Source organism: Grammomys surdaster, unplaced genomic scaffold (assembly GCF_004785775.1).
Source record: "Grammomys surdaster isolate TR1022 unplaced genomic scaffold, NIH_TR_1.0 208, whole genome shotgun sequence".
Lineage (NCBI taxonomy): Eukaryota > Metazoa > Chordata > Mammalia > Rodentia > Muridae > Grammomys > Grammomys surdaster.
The window spans coordinates 8930167-8953718 of NW_021604653.1; the positions used below are offsets into that span (position 1 = coordinate 8930167).

Below are 23552 nucleotides of genomic sequence, written 5' to 3' on the forward strand. Positions count from 1 at the left end.
AATATATATATGTATGTATGTATGTATGTATGTATGTATGTATGTATGTATGTATGTATATGAGGGTTCTCTAGAGTCACAGAACTTATGAAATGTCTCTATATTGAGGGAATTTATTGTGATGGCTTACACTCTGTAGTCCGACTAACCCAACAATGGGCAGCTGTGGATGGAAAGTCCAAGAATCCAGTAGTTGCTCAGCCCCATGAGGCTAGTTGTTTAAGCTCATCTTCTGTAGAAGTAGGTCCTAACAAATGTGCTGGCAAGTAAGTGCAAGCAGTCGAAGAAGAGTTAATCTTCCTTCGTCCAGTGTCCTTATGTCAGCCATAGCAGAAGGTCTAGCCCAGAGTAAAGGTGTGTACCACCACACCTAGAGTTGGAACTTTCTTTTCCCCAGGCTGACATTGACCTCAGAGATGTCCTTAGTCTCCTGGGATTAAAGGCATGCACTACCTTGCCTGAACCTAAGCTTTTCATGGCCACTATGCCTTGAGATCTCTATGCCAAGATCCAGATCAGAAACTTGTATCTTCCAGCCTCAAAATCTGGATCACAGGTGTACCCTCCAATTCTGGATTGTAGTTCATTCCAGATATAGTCAAATTGACAATCAAGACTAGCCATTACCGTGCATATGTGTGTGTACCTGCCTGCAGGGCTATATGTGTGCATATTCATGAGGTGTGCACATTTAAGACAACACATTCCCACCACTCAGTGGCCCAGAGCTGAAGATCTTCAAGTGTGAGCACATCTGTGTGTCATGTGGCCTCTCTCTGCTGCTCCTCCTCTGCCTCCCTGGCCCCTCACAGTATCCTTTTCAGTAGGTTCTGGGGAGCCAGCAATCTAGGTTTGCTTAGCAAAGCCTGCTGAGTGCAGGGGGTTCAAGTGTGAAACCCCCAGGGTGTATGTGGAGGGAGGTGGGGTTCTGGTGTGATCCTAGCTGCAACAAGACTCATGACCCTGTGGCTTGTAATCCTGTTCAGTCTGTTCCTAGTGAGAGTCTCTTCAGTTATGAAAATGGGCCATCACAGCCACACCGCGGCATGGAGAAATCATGAATATTCGTGATGTGGGAGGGGAATCTGTGATACTAACATGCCTTTTGTTGGCTGTCTCACAGCGTCACGATTCTCTAGCCCACGTGTGACCCCACGACTGAGCCGCAAGCGGGCTCTATCCATCTCTCCGCTCTCAGATGCCAGCCTCGACCTACAGCGCATGATCCGGACCTCTCCTAACTCACTGGTAGCTTACATCAACAACTCCAGGAGCAGCTCAGCAGCCAGTGGTTCTTATGGACATCTGTCGGCTGGTGCCCTCAGGTGAGTCACACTACCAAGCAGGGGCCTAAGAACTGGGAGCTGGGCTGGGGCCACGTGGCAGGGTCTGGTCTTACGGGTGGAGCTTTATACTAGAGAATACAGAACTTAATGCTAGTATCTCAACATGCTAGCCACTGTGTTGATAATTCAAAAGCAATAGTGAAGTTGGAGATGTGGCTCTTTGGTACAGTTCTTGACTGGGATGCACAAAGTTCTGTGATCCATTCCCAGCATTGTATAAAATCAGGCCTGGTGACAAATGCCAGTATTCACAGCACCTAGTAGTGACTTTGAGGACAGCCTGGGCTACATAAGAGCCATTCTGTAAAGAAAAACATCAAAGCAATTGTGACACAGGGAGTCCACACCAACACCAGAGTACATCCTTACGTAGTGAGCCTGCCACCAGGGGTTCCATCATGATGTCAGAGGTAGCCAAAGTAAAAAGTGGCCTCTCTAGGAGCTGGGGAGATGATGCAGTGGGTAGAGACACTAGGCATGTGAGTATAAAGACCTGAGTTTGAATCCTCAGAACCAGTGGCCGGGCATAGCACAAGTATCCAGAGTCCAGACTTCTTTGGGCAGATGGAGGTGAGACAGGAGAGTCTTGCAAGCTCAAGGTTGCATTCAAGGAGCTTAGTGTGGTCAGTAAGGCTAAGTCAGGACATCCATTGTCATGGCATGATTAGCAGTTTTCCATCCTGAGTCTCAGGGTATAGTTCTCTCTGCTAAGGACGTTGGTTTGATGGTGAACCTATTTCTTCCCCCCATCCTTTCCTGTTCTCCATTGCAGCCCAGCCTTCACCTTCCCCCACCCCATCAATCCCGTGGCCTACCAGCAGATCCTGAGCCAGCAGCGGGGCCTGGGCTCAGCCTTTGGACACACGCCACCCCTGATCCAGCCTTCACCCACCTTTCTGGCCCAGCAGCCCATGACTCTGACGTCCATCAGCACCATGCCTACACAGCTCAGCAGCAGTAGCAGCAACTGTCTAAATGAGGCCAACCAGGTAGGTGGGTGCAGGGAACTGAGTGGGTCCTCAGTGCTCGCCCGTCCCAAGGGCTGTTCATGATAGGAGCTGGTGGAGAGCTCTGCACTTTAGCCTGGCTGGTTGGTTGCTTTTAGGACAGAGATCTTGTGGTGGGAAGGGCCTCAAACTGGACCAGAAGCCCTGGTCTGGCCCATGGTAAGCTTCTAGTCACTCAGTCCTGTCTTCTGTCCAAAAACCAAGAAGGGATGGAGAAACCCTCTAATGCAGGGGTCCTGCATGGAGAGACACTACATACATCATATGAAACAAGGTGCCTGCCCATCGCCCACTCCCCACCCTCTACCCCCCATCCCCCACCTTCCACTCCCACCCCTCTCTGCTGGCCCTGGTTGGAGGACCAATCTAAGAGACTGTTTTTGATGTTTCAAAATGCAGAAGTGAGGGAACGTTAGGGAGCTCAGTCAGTGGCTGAAGAACTTGTTTTGCAAGCATGAGGACCTGAGTTTGATCCCCAGGGTCCATATTCAAAAAGCCAGAAATTGCTGGGCAGTGGGAGCACATGACTTTAATCCCAGCACTCAAAAAGCAGAGGCAGGCCAATTTCTGAGTACAAGACCAGCCTGGTCTACATAGTAAGTTCCAGAGTAGCCAGGGCTATACAGAAAGACCCTGTCTCAAGAAATAAGGAAGAAAAAAAATTCAGGCATGGTGATGCATGCTTGTAATCCTATCTCTAAGGATATGGAGACAGGTAGATGGATCTCTGGGCTTACAGGCCAGCCAGCTTAGCCTAAATGGAGAGTCCCAGGTCCCATTGAGATACCCTCAAAACGACAAGGTGGGGTGGTGACTAAGGAACACACTTGACAGGAACCTCTTATCTCTACATACATGCATTCACATGCACACAAATATATATGTGTACTTCACACATATGAACATGCATGTCTATGTTTACACATAGACATAAATGATGGTCTAGGTTGGTAAACTGTAGAGCCACAGCCCATAGAATTTGGGGTCCTCTGCCTTGTGCCCACGTGACAGAGTGTCCTATTCCATCTCCCTCAGAACAAGCAGACCAGCGAGTCAGCTGTGAGCAGCACTGTGAACCCCACCACCATTCATAAGCGGAGCAAGGTCAAGACTGAGGCTGAGGGCCTGCGACCAGCCTCCCCGCTTGGACTGACACAGGTAACCCACTGCCACCGTCCTTGGGCTGGGACCAGGCTGGATCTCCTGGTTTGGCTGTTGAGCACCGAGTGGTGAACGGATGGGGGAGGGATCGATGAATGGATGCATGCATCCATATAAAGGTGGGTGGATGGATGGATGGATGGATGGATGGATGCCAAATGGAATGGGTAAGTGGATTGATGGCCATCTGCAGAACTTAGAAAGTTAGTTGACTGGGCTCACAGATGTCCTGTACAGTTCCTCTTGCCTCAGCTCCCAGCGTATGTATCATTTTATCAAATATAAGTGAATAAATGAATGAACGAATGTTCTACCCTCCCACCTTGCTACATGTATGACTGGATTAATGAGTGAATACTAATGTTTTCTTCCCTTCCACTTCCTTCAGACTTCAGTTATCCCCACACACTCACAGCCTCAGCCTTGAGTCTGAGCTCTTCACGTTCCCTGAGTGGCTCTGGTCCTCAAGGCTGCCCCCTCTCCTGGAGCCCATTGCAGACACTTAAATGCCAGCTGCTGGGTCACATCAGGTGGGAGGAAGGATAACTCCTGGTAGAGAGAATAAGGATGAGCCAGCTGTGGCCTGGATACAGCGTGAGTGGTGCCCGGCCTCTATGGAGGGCCCCTTGGAAGCCCTACTACTTGCTCTGTTCCCTAGGAGGACGCACAGGCCTTTGCTACTCTTGGAGCAGGGATCTGCCGTGTGAAAGGCTTAGCTGCTACTGACCTTGGCTTTAAGCCTCCTAGCCCTAAGCCCTCTCAGTGGCATTGTCTCTATCTGTTAGCCCACAATTCACAGTCACTGAGGATGCCCAAGCCTCCCTCCGGTCCCTGGCTCCCAGCATCTGCTGGCCTATTCTTTATCAAGACTGTAAACCATCAGGCATACTCTAGGCACTTAATTTTCATGAAATATTGGATCCTCTTATTGTCAGGCAAACAGAGGGGTTGATGACAAATTCTTCTCCCCTCACTGACACAGGCACTAGTCTGAACATGATGCATAGTTTCCACGAGGCTGGCCGTCCCAGGGAGGGGGTGTGTGCTGAAATCATGAGGACAGCACACAAACAAGAAGATAAACATGCAGAAGAGTCGAGGACAGGGAGGGGCGCCAGGATGGTTGCTTGTCAACTGTGGAGTCTCGCCATCCATGGGTGGGGCCTTGTTACTGCCCTACACTCTAGGAAAGCCACCCAGAGGGAGGGAGGGAGGGAGGGAGGGAGGGAGGGAGGGAGGGAGGGAGGGAGGGAGGGAAGATTTTTACATGGGGCTGGGAGGATGAGTCAGTCAGTAAAGTGCTTGCCACACAAGTGTGAGGACCTGAGTTTGAATCCCTAGCGTCCATGTAGAAAGCTGGACACAGTGACATGTACCTGTAATCTCAGTGCTGGGGAGGCAGAGCCAGGCGGATCCCTGGGGCTTGCTGGTCAACCAATCTAACTGCATCAGCCAGCTCTGGATTCAGTAAAACCCTGTATCAATAAAACGGAGTAGGCAGTGACTGAGGAATGATAGCTAAGGCTCTCCTTGGGTCTTCAGTCCATGCATGACAGTGTACCTGAACACACACACATGCACACACACACACACACATCACACACACACCACACACACACAACCACACACAATACTGTTCTTGCCTTGTACCCACAGCACTTAAAAAGGAAAGGAGGGAGGGAGGGAGGAAGGAAGAAAGAATACTGTTGTGTAAGGCCAGTTTCATGTAAGTGTCTAAGGTATTTCAGGAATATTCTCCCCATACCCTAGTTCCCTCTGCCCTCTCACTATTACCCCACCCTTAGATACGCCCTACTTCCCTTGATGGCTTTGCTACTCTCGAGTCATCTGTACAGATAGGATTCCATGTATCTATAAAGTCAAGGTCTCACAAGAAGATCCTTTGTGTACAGGTAGTGAAGATAATCCCAGATCCTTGTTTGGAACGTGAGAGACCGAATGCAGTATTTGTCTTTCTGAGATTGATTAGTTTCCTTACTGTGGTTAATTTGTCACATTTACCCAACATGGTACTAGATGGAGGGAAACTACAATCAGGAAGACAAGGGTGTCCGCTTTCCCTGCGCTTGTCCAACATAGTGCTTTGAGTTTCAGTGTAATGTGACTGTGGCAGGCGGATACATGGTACGAATAGGAAGGGAAGGGGTCAGAACACGCTTATTTGCAGATGACCTGACCCTCTACATGGATGAGACCCTAAAGACTCTATCAGAAAACTCTCCAAGTTGAAAACCACAGCAAAATGGCAGGATACAGAATGAACACACAGAAATCCGTAGCCTTCCTGTGTACCAGTAACATGCAGAGAAAGAAACCAGGAGAGCAAACTGGGCATGGTGGTACGTTCCTGGGATCCCAGCCCTGGAGGTGGAGGCAGAAGGACTGGAACCTTAAGGCCAGCCTTGGCAGCATAGTATTCGAAAGGCTGGAGCTCTATTAATGAATCCATCTCTCAGATAAGTAAGGAGTGGGGCACAGGAAGGCAGTCCACTCGCCAGCGCTGAAGAGGGCCTTTCCTCATAGAGTCGGGCTCCATGTCACTCCATGTGTGGTTCACTTGTCTCCCTTTGGCAGAAAAGATAGAGTAGTAATGGTGCTTTCTGCTGAAGCCCTCAAATTGCAGCCTGGGAGGATTCTTGCCTTGGCTCAGGACAGCCCACCGCTGGGCCCGCTGGTCCAAAGTGAGCAAAGCCTGTAGTGTCTGTGTAGTGAGGATCATCTCAGATGTTGTTCTGTTACCCGGTGGGTATTAGGAGACCTCCTCCACATTCTCATCTCAGGAGCCGCTGGCTGCTGGATACCAGGAAGCGAGGTGTTCAGAACTGACCTGCTCAGTGCAGCCAGTGAGGCCACTTACAGCAACATAGCAGCAGTCTTGTTCTCTGCAGAGCCTCTGCACTTGTTGGGAGGGTTCCTGATGGTGAACACCAGGTCCCGATTGGATTGTAGCAGTATCAGAGAGGGCCTGTGTCTGTGGCCCACCACGGGAAATTCTGCAGTTCTGAGATGAGCTTGCTGTTCGCAAGTGGCCATGCCAGTGGACACTCCGGTCCTTAACCTGGCAAAAGCTTGTCCCTGTTAGCCAGCACTGTCCTTGTTTCCCCGAGGTTCTTCCTTGTGTCTGTTTTCCTGTTTTGCAGCAGGGGAGATTAAACCCAGGGTCTTATGTGTGTTAGGCAAACGCTCTTGATCTAAAGCTACAACCCAGAAGGAGAGTCAGGATACATTCCTGCTGTTTTTTAAAAATAAATTGAACATGGCCAGGTGGCACATGCATTTAATCCCAGCACCCCACTTGGGAAGCAGAAGCAGAATCTCTGAGTCAAGGCCAGCCTGGTCTATACAGTGAAGTATGTGATAGCCAGGGTTACCCAGAGAAACCCTGTCTCAAAAAATGTTTTTTTTTTTAAAGTGAACTGTCTTTGTAACATTGCTTCTGGCCTTGGTTTGGCTCCCAGAATGCCTGGCAGACCTGTTAAACACTGGATTGTCCACAGTAGACTTCATGGGACCTCCCTGGACCTTGCCTCCCAGCCCCGAGAATCTGTACCTGGGCCTGGTTCCCATTCCACTGTGACCTGAGGCTTTTTCTTTAAGCTTCATCTTTGAAGTAGCGTCATAACACTAATGTGGTCAAAAGAGTGCTTCATTTCCTTGATAACGCTGTAATAACACACTATGACCAAAAGCAAGTAGGAGAGAGAAGAGTTCATTGCCTTACACTTCCAGGTTGGGTCCATCCCTGAGGGAAGCCAGGGCAGGAACTGGATGCAGAAGTCATGGAGGAGTGTTCCTTGCTGGTTCATGTTTAGCTAGTTTTCCTATGGAACATGATACCACCCGCAGGTCCTGCTGCATCAATTAACAATCAAGACAATCCTCCACACAGGCCCACAGACCATTCTGATCTAGGCAGTCCCTCTGTTGAGGTTCCCTTTGCAGGTGATTCCGAGGCTGTATCAGGTTGACAGTTGAAGCTAATGGAGACACAAGTCCAGACCTAAGCTACTCCAGACCCCGTATCGGCTGTGGAGAGGAGAACCCACATCTCCCCGAGCTTCAGATTCCCTAGCTGTGATACAAGAGTGAAGAAGGGCTGAGGCAGGGAAGCGTGCCTGAGTGGCTGAGAATGCTGTGCATTTTCTCTGCAGAGCACTTGGCAGATGTGAGCCGAGTGCCCATATGCACCTGAGGAAGAGCAAACAGTATGAAAAACAATTATTTGGAAGGAAAAGGACTTGGGAGGTTCTCCTTTGTCCAGGCAGGGACCCCATACACTTAACAATGTTTCCGTCTCCAGATTCTCCAGATCTCCAGGGATTGTGGGGCTCACCTCAGATACCCACAGCAGAAACCAAACCACATTCCTTTCTCCCACTTGCAGATGGGGGCCTAGGGGGAAGGGGTGGTGTTCAGAATTTCTCCGTGATGACCGGAGAGCAGGAAGGGCCCAGGACAGTTGCCTGCGACAAGGGGTTCCCTTAGGTTCAGCTGAGGAAAGGGACAAAGGCTATTGAGTGTGACTCTGTGTGCCTGTGTTGTATGTGTGTATATGCATATGTGTATGCATGAATACATATATTGTGTGCATGAATGCCTGTGCCAGCCTTGGGCTCTTGGTATGAACCCTTGAGTTTAATCTCACCCTAGCCTCAGGACCAGGTCACCAGTCATGGCTGATGTAAATGTGGTCTTCCCTTCTCCTAGGAGCAGCTGGCTGATCTCAAGGAAGACCTGGACAGGGATGACTGTAAGCAGGAGGCCGAGGTGGTCATCTACGAGACCAACTGCCACTGGGCAGACTGCACCAAGGAGTATGACACCCAAGAGCAGCTGGTGCATGTAAGCCTCTGTCCCCAGCTCCCACCTAAGGATGCAGAGCCCCAACCACAGTGGACCTAGAGCCTCCCAAGGCCTGTGCCTCAAAGAGACTGAAGGGGGAGCCCCACCCCTAGCAAGTGGGAGGTATGATGACGAGGTACCTTGGAGGCTCCTCACCCCACCCCAAACACATATGTAGTATACAGGAAGGTCCAAGAAAATACAGAAGCCTGAGAATAAGGGGAAGGAATAATGAAGACACTCATACACAGACACACACGCACGCACACACGCACCACAGGAGGTGCACAGCAAAACTGAGTGCTCTGAGCTGCAGTCCACATGCACATGAAGTTCGTCCTAGAACTCGAATCTCTATTTTCAGCCTCTTTGGAGTAAGCAAAGGCAGAGGTAGCAATGAGAACTGTGTGTTGCAGGGTCAAGCACTTAAGGTTGGAGAAGAAGGGACAGTGCTTGGGCTGGGATTGGGCTCAAGCAGAAGTACAGAGATGACAGTGTAAAGAGATGTACTCCATAGCTGGGGAGACCGTTCAGTCCACAAAGTGCTTGGAAGGCCTGGTTTCTGTTCCTGAGAGCCCTTTACAAAGGGGCTGGGTGTGATGCCAGCACCAATGAGGAGGCCAAGAGAGATGCCAACAACCCCGCCTGCCTGGGGAGTTCCAGGCCAGGGAGGGTCTCTGCCTCAGTTCCTAGTGGACAGAATTCCCTAGTTAGATTCCTGCCTTGACCTGAGAAGGACTGCTTTAGGGATATCTCTGTGGCCCTAGGGGATCACGCCTACAACACACAGAACTGCTCTACAAAGGGGACCTGCCTTTGCCTAGCACTGCCTCTCTGCTCTCTGGGAAGATGGATGGCAAGCCAGACCCCCGTCCATTATTAACAATTTGTCGCTAAGTAAACCAATAAGAAAAAAATGAAAGGCGTAGTCGGGAAGCATTTTTCTCATTTGAAAGGCTTTATGAATGGATAGGGAGGTTGATGGGAGAAGATTTTTCTGGAAGTTCAAAGGGCTGCTGTCTTACAGGCTCCCAAGGTGGTGTTATCTGTGCTTGACAGTTAGAATGCTGCACAGGGCATCGGGCCAGTGGCCTTTCATCTTCTAGGACAAGGTGCTGCCAGAGCCTGCCACTCAGCTCCTGGACAGCAGTGTAGATTGCAAGTGTATTTGTCTGGGAGAGACAGCTGCACATGAGTTTACGTTTTTTTCCAGAAGTACCTTGTACAGAGGCAGAAGTCAGGCAGTGACATTGCTGTGACCTTGGCTGACCCGCCTCATGGAGGCTGTTAGCCCCAGGGTCAGCCTGGCACTGTGCCTAGAGCTGGAAGCTGAGAGTCAAGATCTAGCTGTACCCTCCCTCAAAAACAGAACTGAGGAGGCTCTAGATTCCACTGATAGGATATCTCCTTTATACATGTCAGAAGCCAGAGGATCAGTATGTCTGCTTCACTGCACACTTAGTCGGCATCTGGTGCTTGTACCTCAGGAACACTGCCATAATCACCATGTCCCCAAAGATCAGGCTCTGAGCCTCAACTGGGGTGTGTGGGCTGCCTTTGATCATCAGTAAACTTAGAGGAGGAGCCAGAGAGATGGCTCAGTATGACAAGTGCTTGTCATACAAGTCTAAAGACCCTAGTTCTGATCCCCAACAGCTGCATAAAAAGCCAAGTGCAGTGGTGCATTGTCTCTAATCCCAACACTGGAAAGGCGGAGACAAAGGCTCCTTGAATCTCACTGGCCAGTTGACCTTGCTGCATTAGTAAGCCTAGGTTCACTGAGAGACTCTGTCTCCAAAAATCCAGGTGGAAAGTGGTAGGAAGACACCCTGTGTTGACCTCTGGCCTGTAACTATGCATACCTGTACACACAAGCACATACACATACAAACATGTACACACTCATGTATCACACAGAATTATTTGGAAGGGGTTGGATCCAGGGTCTCATGCATGATAGACAAGCATTCTACCATTGAGCTACACCCCCATGCCCTGGTGGCCCTGTCCCAGGGAAGGAGTCATGTCATTCCACCCCCACCAAGGCCATGCGGGACTCAGCAGTTGTTGGGTCCTCTATCCACCTATGTGCTGTGTACACATAGAAGAATGCATGCACACTCAAGCGCATGTGTGCACACACAACCCCATCCCCCATACACAGATACACAGCTACTGCAGTGTTCCTCACCAAGGTGGGTGCTACTTACGTCCCAGGGTAGAGAGGCGTTGGGGTGGGATGGTGGTGCCCTGAGGGCAGGTGATGGTCTGTGTGAGGAGGGACTCTGCACAAGGGACAGACCCAGCTGAATAGAGAGTGAGCCCAGGGAAGAGACACGCACTCACCTCCCTACCCTGCCTTGTCTTACCGTCCTCCAGCATATCAACAATGAGCACATCCACGGAGAAAAGAAGGAGTTCGTGTGCCGCTGGCAGGCCTGCACCAGAGAGCAGAAGCCCTTCAAGGCCCAGTACATGCTGGTTGTTCACATGCGCAGGCACACGGGTGAGAAGCCGCACAAGTGCACGGTGAGCCTCCTGCCCTTGCAGAGACACTTGGATACGACTGGGCCCTGTGTCCCTGACCCCTTGTTCTTCCTTATGGTCTCAGTTAGTGCTTTCTAATGACAAATGATATTGACCTGGCAATTTGTACACTTAAAAACATCTTAATTACATTTGTTTATGAGGCAGAGAAGGGGAAAGGCATGAGACATGCGTAGAAGTCAGACAACGGCCTGTCAGAATTTTTTCTTCTTCCATCATGTGAGTCCCAGAGACACATCCAGGCTTCGGGGTTGGCAGCAAGCCCCTTTATCCACAGAGCTATCCCCCCAGCCCCTATTTGTACATCTTCTTTGGGAATCAGTACTTGACATTTGGTTACTTGGTTGTAAGAATTCTTTCTGTAACTAGGTTCCAGATCATTATTAATCATACAGTGTTTGCAAATATTTTTCCAGTTCTGTGTGTTGTCTTCATGTTCTTGATAATTCCCTTTGAAACACAAAAGCTTAATTTAGTGAAATCCAATTTTTAGCTGTCATATATAAGAAATGACTACCTAACCCATGGACACAAGGTCATTACTTAACCGACCCTCCTACTTTGTTTCTTATAAAAGATTGGCAGGAGTAGGAGCAAGCAGAGCTCAGCTGGTAAGAGTTCTTGCCCAGCATGTGTGAGCTCTGACTTCCATCCCCAGGCAAGACACTGAGTGTGCTGGTGCATGCTTATAACCCCAGCACTTGGGACATGGAGGCAGGAGGGTCAGAAGTTCAAGGTCATCCTTAGCTACACAGTGAGTTTGAGGCCAGCCTGGGCTCTATGAGATCCTGTCTCAAAAATAACACAAGACGGGAACTAGAGAAACAGCTCAGTATTTCAGAGTGCTCACTGCTCTTCCCAAGGATCCAGGTTCAATTCCTGCCATCAACATGGTGGCTTCCAACCAGCTGTAACTCCAGGACCAGAGGATCCATTACCCTGTTTTTACTCTTTGGACAGCAGGCATACATGTAGTGTGCAGACATACGTACAAACTAAGCACCAGTACACATAAAATTAAAAAAAAAATCTTTGAAAACAAAAGCCAGCTAATAATAAGACCTGGACTGTTGAGAAATCCGATTTTCATATGCTTCAGAATGGCATATAAAATAGTGAAGAAAAATGGTGAAGAATTGAACAGCTTATAAATGTGTGCTTTTGTTCATGTAGATATCACACATACATACACACATACATGCATGCTCCTGTATTTCACAGGAAAGCTCTCCCACCAAGGTCTTCGGTACATTTGAGCTATAGTTTATACTGCCCCCCTTTCAGTATTTTTCTAGAAAAGAGAGTAACTGTCATTAATAAAACACATGCTTTGGGGTACACGAGTGGGAATGTGTGCCACAGGAGGGGAGAGGGAAGGAGGTTGGGCGAGCCCCTGCATCTAGCTGCCTGACTTGCTTCTGGAGTGTTTTCTCTGACCAGTCCACCTCTTTCCAGTTCGAAGGTTGCTCAAAGGCCTACTCTCGCCTGGAGAACCTGAAGACACACCTGCGGTCCCACACAGGGGAGAAGCCATATGTGTGTGAACATGAAGGCTGCAACAAGGCCTTCTCCAATGCCTCAGACCGCGCCAAGCACCAGAACCGCACCCACTCCAATGAGGTATGCATGGCTGGGATGTACAGAAATGCATTCTGAGGCCCTGGCACTTGTAAATGCATTGCCCTTGACTTGTGGATAACCGTGTTCTATTGCTGGGGTAAAATACCCTAACAAATGCCGGGCAGTGGTGGCGCACACCTTTAATCCCAGCGCTTGGGAGGCAGAGGCAGGCGGATTTCTGAGTTTGAGGCCAGCCTGGTCTACAGAGTGAGTTCTAGGACAGCCAGGTCTACACAGAGAAACCCTGTCTCGAAAAACAAAAACAAAAACAAAAACAAAAAAAAAAAACAAAAAAAAACAACGTGGAGAGAAAGGGACTCAAGTCAACTTAGAATTCCAGGTTACAGTCTGTTGTGGGGAAGTCAGGTTATATTCATAATCATATTCATCAAGAGCAAAATGAATGCATGCATGCTTACTTGCTTGATTGCTTGTACTCAGTTCCATCTCTCCTTTCATACAGTTCATAGCCTCCTGCCTAGGGAATAGTCTGCCCACAGTGGGCTGGGTCTTTTGATATCAATCAACTTAATTAAGACAATACCCCACAAACATGTCCACAGGCCAGTCCAAAACAATCTCTTACTGAGACTCTCTGCCCATGTGATTCTAAATAGTTAAAGCTAACCAGCACAAGCCACATGCCAGGTGCCCCTTCCCCACCTGCTTCTCTAGCCACTGAATGAATTCTGCTACAGATAAGGAAACCAACACTCAGAGGTGACAATCTCTTAGGTGGTGTCACAGGCCTAGTGGCAGTCCTGCTGGCCACCCTGAAGCTGTGAAACATCCTAGGCCATTGCTTTACCCACAGGTAGGTGTGCTCCTACAGACAGCTACCCTAGTGTTATCAGGACTTGGCGTATGCGGCAGGCGGCTCCTGCTGCAGAGGCTGGTGCTGCCTGGGCTCCTCTAGGCCGTCAGCTTTCTGTCCAGAGCAAGTGGAACCCCTAGACAGGCCCAAGAGAGAGGGAACTCAACAGGATTCCCCAGTCCTGCTCAGCTGTACAGTTTCTGTGGCTCAGGCAGACCAAAGAGAGAACATTTCTTTTTTATATATGTTATATGTAAATTTATGTATTTATCACACACATATATATTGCATCATGCATGTGCCCAGCCAGAATAAGAAGGTCAGATCCCCTGGAACTGAAGTTACAGGTGGCTATGAGCTACCATATAGGTACTTGGAATTGAACCCAGGTCCTCTATAAGAATAATAAGTGCTCTAAACCACTGATCCATATCTCCAGCAGCCCTGGGAGAAAGAATATTTCTAACAGCTTAGAAGCACTGTGGGTCCAAAAGAGACCTCACTTCAGCGCGTGTTAGAAGTGAGAGGCAGTCCCAAAGGCCTCTGGACACCTTGCGGTCTCTTCAGACTGAAGCCATCCTTGGGGAGGAGTACTGATGTATGTATGTGTGTACTTATGCAGACAGATGATGTGGGGACATGTGTGTATCTGTATGCGCATGTATAGATGTGGGAGTAAGGTATGTTACATACTTATATGTGCATGGATTTGAAGATTGGCGTGTGTGTGTGTGTGTGTATGTGTGTGTGTGTTGCGTATGTCTGCAGATGAAAGGTGTTCAGATGTGTAAGTACTTTATGCTCATGTAGATATAGGACCATGTATACATGTATGAAGGTATTTACATGTGTGTTGTACATTTGTATGTGTGTGGTAAGGTGCATATGTGGAGTGTATATGGGGCCAAGTGTGGGCTTGTAGGTCTATGCATGCGTGTACGTATGTTATATGTGTATGAAGAGATGTGCAGGGTTAGGTACATTAGGTGGTGGTTTGTGTCTGTAGATTTGAGTGTGTACAAGCCTAGGACAAGATGTTCAGATACTCAGGTGTGCCCTCAGTGGCCAGGTGACTAAAAGTTTCTTTAGTCCTATTTGCTAAAGACTAATGGATTGCTAAGGACTATCTACTAAGGTCTAATGAGATTGACATCCCTGTCTTGGTTCCTGGGGAACCACGTGGGTCCTCTTTCTGATCCGTGTCACCAGCTTCTTTTGACAGGAGTTCTTTTGACACTGTACTCCCTCTGCACACAAGGCAGATGGGAAGGCCAGGGTCCTACGGACTTGACCTGGTGCACTCTCCCCACGGCTGTGAATGTGTTAGAGCGCTTGCCCCTGTACCGACCAGGGCTGCCAGGGAACATGGAATAGCTTCAGAACAGCTATAGCACCCATTCAGAGTTTGTCCTTGGGTCCCCGTCCATAACCCAGGCCTGGCTCTCTTCCTAGAAACCCTACATCTGCAAGATCCCAGGCTGCACCAAGAGGTACACAGACCCCAGCTCACTCCGCAAGCATGTAAAGACCGTCCATGGGCCAGATGCCCATGTCACCAAGAAACAGCGTAATGATGTACACGTCCGTGCTCCACTGCTCAAGGAGAATGGGGACAATGAGGCCAGCACCGAGCCAGGTGGCCGGGGACCTGAGGAGAGTGTGGAGGCCAGCAGCACCAGCCACACTGTGGAGGACTGCCTACATATCAAAGCCATCAAGACAGAGAGCTCCGGGGTAAGACAGAGCTGGGCGCTCAGCTGGCAGAGCTCAGTTGCTGTACGAGGCCCAGAAGCCCAGCCTCCTCTTGAGGGTCCTGCTAGAGCACTCCCTTCTCAGGACAAAACAATGCCCAATCTCGCTGCAGCTAAGCTCTCCTCGCTTATCACCTTGCATCCCCTCATGAATCCTGTCTCGTTCCTTCGCCTTCTCTGACCCAGCTCCTACTGGGCAACTGAGGCTGGGGCTGGGAGACGCCCTTCCTCCATACCCATCTGCACAGGACACATTTGCCTCTCCTCCAGTACCCGGGTGCCACCGTGGGTCCCCAGCCCTCTGTCCCTGTCTGTGTCCTCCCTGCTCTAGCCTGTGCTCCTTCTGTTCTAACCACCTGTTCTTTGTCTCCACCTCTTTTTCCCAACTGTACCTCCCCTAAGGATAGACGCTACTGAGGTGAGCAGAGGAATGGGGTTGGGGTGGGAGCGCCCAGCGAGTGAGGGTGGGCTGGGTGCTGTTTCTGTGCTCCTGGCTGGACAGAGGTTGAGCTGGCTTTTGGAGAGACCGATATTGGGTGGCACCATGGGAATAGATAGAGAGGTAGGCAGCAAGACTGAGGCTGGCAGGTATGGGGAGCAACGGAGGGTAGGGGTGAGGTGTGGAGAACAAGGGAGAGCAGGGGTGAGTCTAGACTAGACGGAGCAAAGAATTGTGAAGGCCACCATGGTGAAGACTGGAGTTTCCTGCTTGTTGGGACCGTGTCCACTAAACTCAGCGTGTAGGACTATTGCCATCTTCCCAAGGAAGAGGCAGAGACAGGGAATTCATCTGACCCAAAGATGAGCCTCCAACTACTGCATCCAGAATCTGCTTCCCAGCCCAGCTCTCAGACAGCACTGGATGTTGTCGAGTTCTGTGGTATTTCCTTGTTTATCTGCCTGCCCCACCCCAGCCCAGAGGGAGAGGGAGAGCCAAGTATTCTAGTTTCACTTCCATTGCCAACAGAGACCCTGAGAAAAAGCACAGCAGGGCAAGTGTGAGGTGAGGATTTGAGTTACAGCTCCACATTCCTACCCACCAGTTTTGGGGAAATCAAGGCAGGCACTGAAGCTGCTAGGCACATCACATCCGCAGTCCATAGCGAAGAGAATGTACGTGTCATTGCCTGCTGCAACACTCAGATTCACTCTTAGACAGTCCAGGACACAGCCCGGTGCCAGCAACACTCAGCACAGGTCTTCCCACATTCAATTAACAATTAAGACAACCCTTCACACACACACACACACACACACACACACACACAGATTCCTTATTAAGAATCTCTTCCCAGGCGATTCTAGCTTGTTATCAAGTTGATATGTAAAGCTAAGTTTGGAATGGCCATGCAAGCAGTAGCCACACCCCAGAACTCCCTGCTCCTACCACTTTTCCCTCCCTGAGCACCTGCCCCTGGCCTGTTGAGAGCACCCTGTGCAGTAGAAGGCAGCTGTCCAACAAGTCACCAGAGTTCTGTTATCCCTCACCTCACTGGGCACGCCAGCAGTGCTGCGTTGAATACCTTCTTTCTGGATGAGCTTAGTCACCCTCTACCTACAATATGACAGATTCTTCCACATGCTGCTACATGGAAGGCAGTCTGGGTCAGGCTCATAGTTGGGGAAAAGGGCCACAGTTAGACTTAGTCATCTTATGCAGGCACACAAAGGATAGGTTGCAAGTGCCTCTTTAAATAGTTCCCTGCTTCCTCATGCCCCTGCCCAAGCATGTAGAGCATGGTGTGAATGAGGGATGGTTCACAGGACCAGGAGACTTCTCATGCCCTCTGAGCCTGTCTTCTACCTTGTCCCTACAGCTGTGTCAATCCAGCCCCGGGGCTCAGTCATCCTGCAGCAGCGAGCCCTCACCCCTGGGCAGTGCCCCCAACAATGACAGTGGCGTGGAGATGCCGGGGACAGGGCCCGGGAGTCTGGGAGACCTGACAGCACTGGATGACCCATCTCCAGGAGCTGACACTTCAGCCCTGGCTGCACCCTCCACTGGTGGCCTGCAACTGCGCAAACACTTGACCACCATGCATCGCTTTGAGCAGCTGAAGAGAGAGAAGCTCAAGTCTCTAAAGGATTCCTGCTCGTGGGCCGGCCCAGCTCCACACACCCGCAACACCAAGCTGCCTCCCCTTCCAGCGAATGGTGAGTGAGGCTGAGTGAGGCGTAACAGGCCGGGTGGGAGAGAGCCTGGGGCTGTTTCATCCAGGTCCAGGCACCATGCAGTCTAACAGGCTGCCCACAGTGGGGCAGATCAGATGGTTCTAAGTTCTTGGTGTCTTATTCAATCAAAGAACTGAAGATGCCCACAGAAATAGCAAAACAGAAAAGTTTTATTCAGAATCGAACGAAGCATGAGTACATGACAGTTTATAAGCTGAAGAGTTCCTGGGTATTGCCCTGGGCTTCCTCTAGGAAGTCTAGGAAGAAGAGGAGCGGGTTGTTAGGGGCAGGGTGTGGATAGTCTTTTGTGTTTGATTGACAGGCTTAGGTTACCTAAGCTTGGACATGCCCTCACTTTAACCATATGCACACCCAATTGTATACAAGTATAATGATAAATGGGGGATTCCCCCTAAAAGTATAAAGGATATAGTTTACCTTACTGCACATGCACCCTAAACAAGTTCAAGCTGGATAAACCTAGTTCCTTGGTTGTAGGTTGTATGTCTGGCCTCTAAAGGTTCCTAAGGGTTGGTAGGGAACTTGAGGTCAAAGTGACCATGTTCTTTTGTATTGGTGAAGCTCAGGGCAGGGACAAACTGCAATTGTGGAGACGCTCTGCTGGCCCTACCTTGTGCTGCATGAAAAGGAAACAGGCTCAGAGAGGTGAAGGTACCCTACCCAAACCCCAGCAGTAAGTGAGACTTAGCTCAGATCTGTGCAACTCCAACATGCATGCTGTTCTTCATGTAGCGTGCCACTGCAACAAAGGATGCAGCTCCTTCCTTACCTAGCAATTCAGTATTTAGGCATTAAGGCAAAGGCTCAAGAAAAGGGAGGCAGTATGCTTGCCATCCCAAAGGACCCAGGGTCAGATTCACTTGCAGAGCAAGCCACAGAACACCAAGCACTACAGAGCTGGGTTACTGATGTACTGAGCAGGTACCTTCCACAGTAAACGAGCAGGGGGGCTTCTCAGAGTAGGTGACCTTGTGCTCAGCAGTTTATTTTATCTCCAAGACCATCTCGGGAGTGCCACTGGGCACATAGACACCCCCTATGGTGGTATACATTGGCTTACCACCAGCTCCACTGTTGGAAGGATTCCTGCCAGAAGACTGTGAACATTGCACGTCTGGGATCTCTTGGATTGCAGTCAGCTGCCTGCACTCAGATCATGACTGTTCATAAGGAACATGACCACCTGTTCACACATCTCAGCCCTGAAGTGCTGTGAGAGGCCTTGACTGGCCTCTGCCTACTCTTAAGACTGGCCTCTACAGCATAGAGAGACCCCGCCTCAAAACAAAGCAAATACTGGACGCGTAGCTCAGCTGGTGGAGTGTTAGCCTCGTATGCACTAGGCCCTGAGTTCAATGCCCAACAGCAATCAACAGCATGCGAAGATGCACACCTATAACCCCAGCATTCAAAAGGTAGAGGTAGGAGGATCAGAAGTTCAAGGTCATCTTTGGTTACAGGCCAACATGGGACACCTAAGACCTTGGGTCTTCAAGCCAGGGCCCTCCTGAGCCCTGCCACCAGTAACCCTATAGGTACAGATGCATTTTATATATAGTTAAAGAAACTGGGGTGGTTTCCCTGTGCTGTCCTGGCTATTCTGGAACTCACTCTGTAGACCAGGCTGGGCTCAAACTCACAGATCTGCCTGCTTCTGCCTCCCAAGTGCTGGAATTGTGTGTGCCATCTCGCCTGGTTCCCTTCTTCTCCTCTTACTCCCAGAACTCTTCTACTATTGAGTACCTACTATGTACCTGACCTTGCGCTAGGGCTCCAGGATAGGTCTGGTTAAGGCGGTGTTGGGGGGAGAGTGTAGAGGAACTGGTTACTAGTTCTACTGCCTCTACTAGACAAGATGTAGGTGATCTTTTAGTTTTGGGAAACAGCCCTGGGAGTCTGTGTCCTGCGGAGCACAGCCCTTGGCCTCATGTGACCCTTCTGGTTTTCCTTAGGTTCTGTCCTGGAAAACTTCAACAATACTGGGAGCGGTGGATCAGCGGGACTGCTGCCCAACCAGCGGCTACCAGAGCTGACCGAAGTGACGATGCTGAGCCAGCTGCAGGAACGAAGAGACAGCTCCACCAGCACCATGAGCTCGGCCTACACTGTAAGCCGCCGCTCCTCTGGCATCTCCCCATACTTCTCCAGCCGTCGATCCAGCGAGGCTTCCCCTCTTGGTGGTGTACGCCAGCACAATGCCAGCTCAGCGGACTCCTACGACCCCATCTCCACAGATGCCTCCCGGCGCTCCAGTGAGGCCAGCCAGTGCAGCGGCGGTGGCCCAGGGCTGCTGAACCTCACGCCTGCGCAGCAGTACAGCCTGCGTGCCAAGTACGCAGCGGCCACAGGCGGACCACCACCCACGCCACTGCCGGGCCTCGATCGTGTAAGCCTTCGTACCCGCCTAGCATTACTGGATGCTCCTGAGCGTGCACTGCCTGGCGCCTGCCCACATCCGCTGGGGCCACGGCGTGGCAGCGATGGGCCCACCTACAACCATGGTCACGGCCATGGCTATGTAGGTGCGGCTCCTGCCTTCCCCCACGAGGGGCCGAACAGCAACACACGGCGGGCCAGCGACCCCGTGCGGCGCCCTGACCCACTTATTCTGCCCCGAGTGCAACGTTTCCACAGTACCCACAACATAAATCCAGGTTCACTGCCACCCTGCACTGATCGGCGCGGCCTGCATGTACAGAGCCACCCCAGCGTAGATGGCAACCTGACCCGCAATGCCTACTCTCCCAGACCCCCTAGCATCAATGAGAACGTGGTGATGGAGGCCATGGCTGCTGGAGTCGTCGATGGTACAGGGCTAGAGTCCGACCTGGGGCTGGTGGAGGATGAGCTGGTGCTGCCGGATGATGTGGTACAGTACATCAAGGCTCACACCGGTGGTACCTTGGATGACAGCACACGGCACGTGTATCCCACAGAAGGTACTGGCTTCCCTGAGAACTCTAAACTGCCCAGTCCTGGGCTTCAAGGCCACCGTAGGCTAGCAGCTGCTGACTCCAACATGGGCCCTTCTGCTCCTGGACTGGGGGGCTGCCAGCTGAGCTACAGCCCCTCCTCCAACCTCAACAAAAACAACATGCCTGTGCAGTGGAATGAGGTGAGTTCTGGCACCGTGGATGCCTTGCCCACCCAGGTGAAGCCACCTCCTTTTCCTCAGAGCAACCTGGCTGTGGTTCAGCAGAAGCCAGCCTTTGGCCAGTACCCAGGATATAGTCCACAAGCCCTGCAGAACAGCTCCGGAGGTCTCAACAGCTCCCAACCACACCTACAGCTTCGAGGAGCCCCCTCTGCATCAAGAGGAAACTACACGCAACAGCCTCGACAGCCAGCTGCAAGTGGTCAGTGCCTGGGTGTGGCTGCAGCCATGAGCCCTCAGGCCAACTACAGCCAAGCCCACCCCCAGCTGAGCCCAAACATTGTCAATGGATCTCTGAACCAGTTTTCCCCCTCCTGCAGCAATATGGCAGCCAAGCCCAGCCACCTGGGACTCCCTCAGCAAATGGAAGTTGTCCCCAATGCCACCGTCATGAGTGGCCATCAACGGGAGCTTGGGATTCCCAATTCATCCCTGGCTGCGGTATCACAACCTCACCCAGTCCTGAGTTATCCCCAGCAGGACAGCTACCAACAGGGCTCCAACCTTCTGTCATCCCATCAGCCGAGCTTCATGGAGTCTCAGCAGAACACGGGCTTTGGTCTCATGCAGCCTCGGCCACCCCTCGAACCCAACACGGCTAGCCGTCACCGTGGTGTACGTTCAGGGCAGCAGCAATTGTATGCCAGGACCGTTGGCCAAACCATGGTCACATCGGCCAACCAAGAGACAACAGAAGCTATGCCCAAGGGAACAGCAGGGGCCATGGCGTCCCTAGCTCCTCAGCCATCTCAGGATACAGGGCGGTCACAGGACCAGAACACGCTATACTACTATGGCCAGATCCACATGTATGAACAGAACGGAGGCTGTCCAGCCATGCAGCCCCAGCTGCCACAACCACAAGCTTGCTCAGACAGTATCCAGCCTGAGCCTCTGCCTTCACCAGGAGTCAACCAGGTGTCCAGCACCGTGGACTCCCAGCTCCTGGAGCCCCCCCAGATTGACTTCGATGCCATCATGGACGATGGTGATCACTCGAGTTTGTTCTCTGGTGCACTGAGCCCAACCCTTCTCCACAATCTCTCCCAGAATTCCTCACGCCTTACCACACCCCGGAATTCCTTGACACTGCCCTCCATCCCCGCGGGCATCAGCAACATGGCTGTTGGGGACATGAGCTCCATGCTCACCAGCCTGGCTGAAGAGAACAAGTTTTTAAATATGATGACCTAGAGACCCTGGCCCCTGGCACAGTAGACCTGGCAACATTAGCTTCTTGGAATATAAGGGTCTAATCTGTTCTCGTTTTCCAGAAGTGTTAATTAGGCCTGAGAGGGGTTGGGCAATGGCTGGTTCAGACTTGCAAATATTTTTAAGAAAAGATTTAGGGGGCATCCTCTCTGCTGTTTGGCCTGTTTTTTTGGGACACTCAGAGTCTTATTCAGAAAGAAACTCGTTTACACGATGCTTGCCAGCCTTTGGTGTTTATGAGATTACTAGGTTCTGGCTTCTTTGCCTCTGTCATTCAGCTAATGAGAGAGTACTTTGGCCAAGGGCTTTCTAAGTACATGCCCAAAGAGGGGAGGGGAGCCACTTTGGGTTTGAATCTGAGACCATGCTGGATACACTCTGCTCTGAGAAGATGAGTTTGCCGTTCTACCACCTGCAAGGAAAAGGAATTACTGCTTCTCCTGGATTCTTCCACGAAGCTCGCCAAGATTGCTCGCCACAGAAGAGAAAGGTGTATCCCCTGGGATACTCCTGGGATAGCATCTTCATTCCCTTAGGCAGAGTGGGACCAGTAGATTTTCTGAGTGGAGAATTAATAAAACACGTATTTTACTATGGAGGGACTCTCCTGGCCTGTTTACAGTGTTCTGAAGTGTACAGTGAAGCCCTTCCTGGGAAGAAGACTTGTATCCACATACCTTGGGTTGCTGTGGACTAGGAATGGACAGGGCCTCAGGGCGAAAGAGGCCTTCCCCAGAAAAAGCAAGTCACATGTTTACCCGCTCCTATTTCTCCAGTGCACTATCTGACCACTCTCCCTTGGGAGATTCTAGAGCTCCTTCACACCGTGCTGGTGGCCAGTAGTCAACACCGAACCACCCGGTGCAGCCTTTCTGTCCCCTGACCTCTACCCTCCTCTCCAGGTTATTTGGCATGGACCTATGATGACATGCATGGTGTTTGTGGTTGGGCAGAAGGGAAGGGATTGATTCTTGGACTTTGAGGAACCATAAACTGAATTTGCTTGTTCAGTATGGCCTGGCCCCGGATAAGAAATGGTATGTGGAAACTGACTCCAAAAAGAATCAGTCCAGAGCGCACTGCAGGGTGAACCTGACCACACACATGTGCACATCCCAAACCTGTCCCTTTGAGTTAGTAGAAACTTTGCCAAACCAAACCTCACCACCCAGAGCTCCCTTCTGGCCATGACCTGGGTTGCAGTGAGGAACTTCTTAACAGAGTCTAGACCCTCTGTGTCCCAGGGCAGCAAACTTCTCTGTTTACAATCCAGAGATAGGACCAACTCCAAATGACAGCTCTGGACCATGCCCGCGGGTCTCTGGCTCTCGAGGTGTGAGCTCATTGCCTGACAGACCCTAACTTCCCATTCTCCATCTGTATCTATTTTGTGTAGACATTGTCATGCCTGAATATTCTGTGGGTGAATCGTCCAGCCAAATTTATATTGCCAAACATTTTTAGCTTTTTCTACATGCTATAAATTGAGATGACATGCTCAACTTGTAAATAAGTCTTTTTTTGTACATTAAAAATAATTTTTTCATAATTTATCTTGTCGGTCTGCTTTTCCCTTGACAGTAGTTAATGAGAATCCAGGCAGTAAATTTGGTGCATTTGAACAAAAATTAGGCTGTATTTTTTTCATAACTGTGTCAAAACTGACTACCCCACCTTAATTCAGGACAGGCTTAATTCAGAGTCATTTGCCAGCTGTTTGCTTTCTGTCACTTTGGGGTAGGGGCAGACAGCTCTTGACAGTTTGCCAAGACTGGGGTACGAGTGAGCTCAGCACATCTGAGTCATGTAGCTCAGGTCCCAGTATGCCAGATCCCAGTACAGACCCAAGCAAAGTCTGTGGTTTCTGTGGTGATGCCCATTTTG

At 50.6% G+C, this 23552-nt stretch overlaps 1 protein-coding gene across 2 annotated transcripts in view; it reads left to right on the top strand.

Moving 5' to 3' along the window:
• Gli2 (GLI family zinc finger 2) overlaps positions 1 to 23217 on the top strand; it is a 216380-nt gene extending 193163 nt beyond the window's left edge. For both annotated transcript variants that reach the window (XM_028771494.1, XM_028771495.1), the window contains exons 6-14: positions 1124 to 1325; positions 2119 to 2335; positions 3389 to 3511; positions 8243 to 8377; positions 10757 to 10906; positions 12380 to 12544; positions 14811 to 15092; positions 16927 to 17263; positions 19255 to 23217. In XM_028771494.1, the coding sequence (XP_028627327.1) occupies positions 1124 to 1325; positions 2119 to 2335; positions 3389 to 3511; positions 8243 to 8377; positions 10757 to 10906; positions 12380 to 12544; positions 14811 to 15092; positions 16927 to 17263; positions 19255 to 21650 (4007 nt within the window). In that variant the 3' untranslated portion in view covers positions 21651 to 23217. The remainder of the gene's footprint in view (positions 1 to 1123; positions 1326 to 2118; positions 2336 to 3388; positions 3512 to 8242; positions 8378 to 10756; positions 10907 to 12379; positions 12545 to 14810; positions 15093 to 16926; positions 17264 to 19254) is intronic.
• The last annotated feature ends 335 nt before the right edge of the window (positions 23218 to 23552 follow it).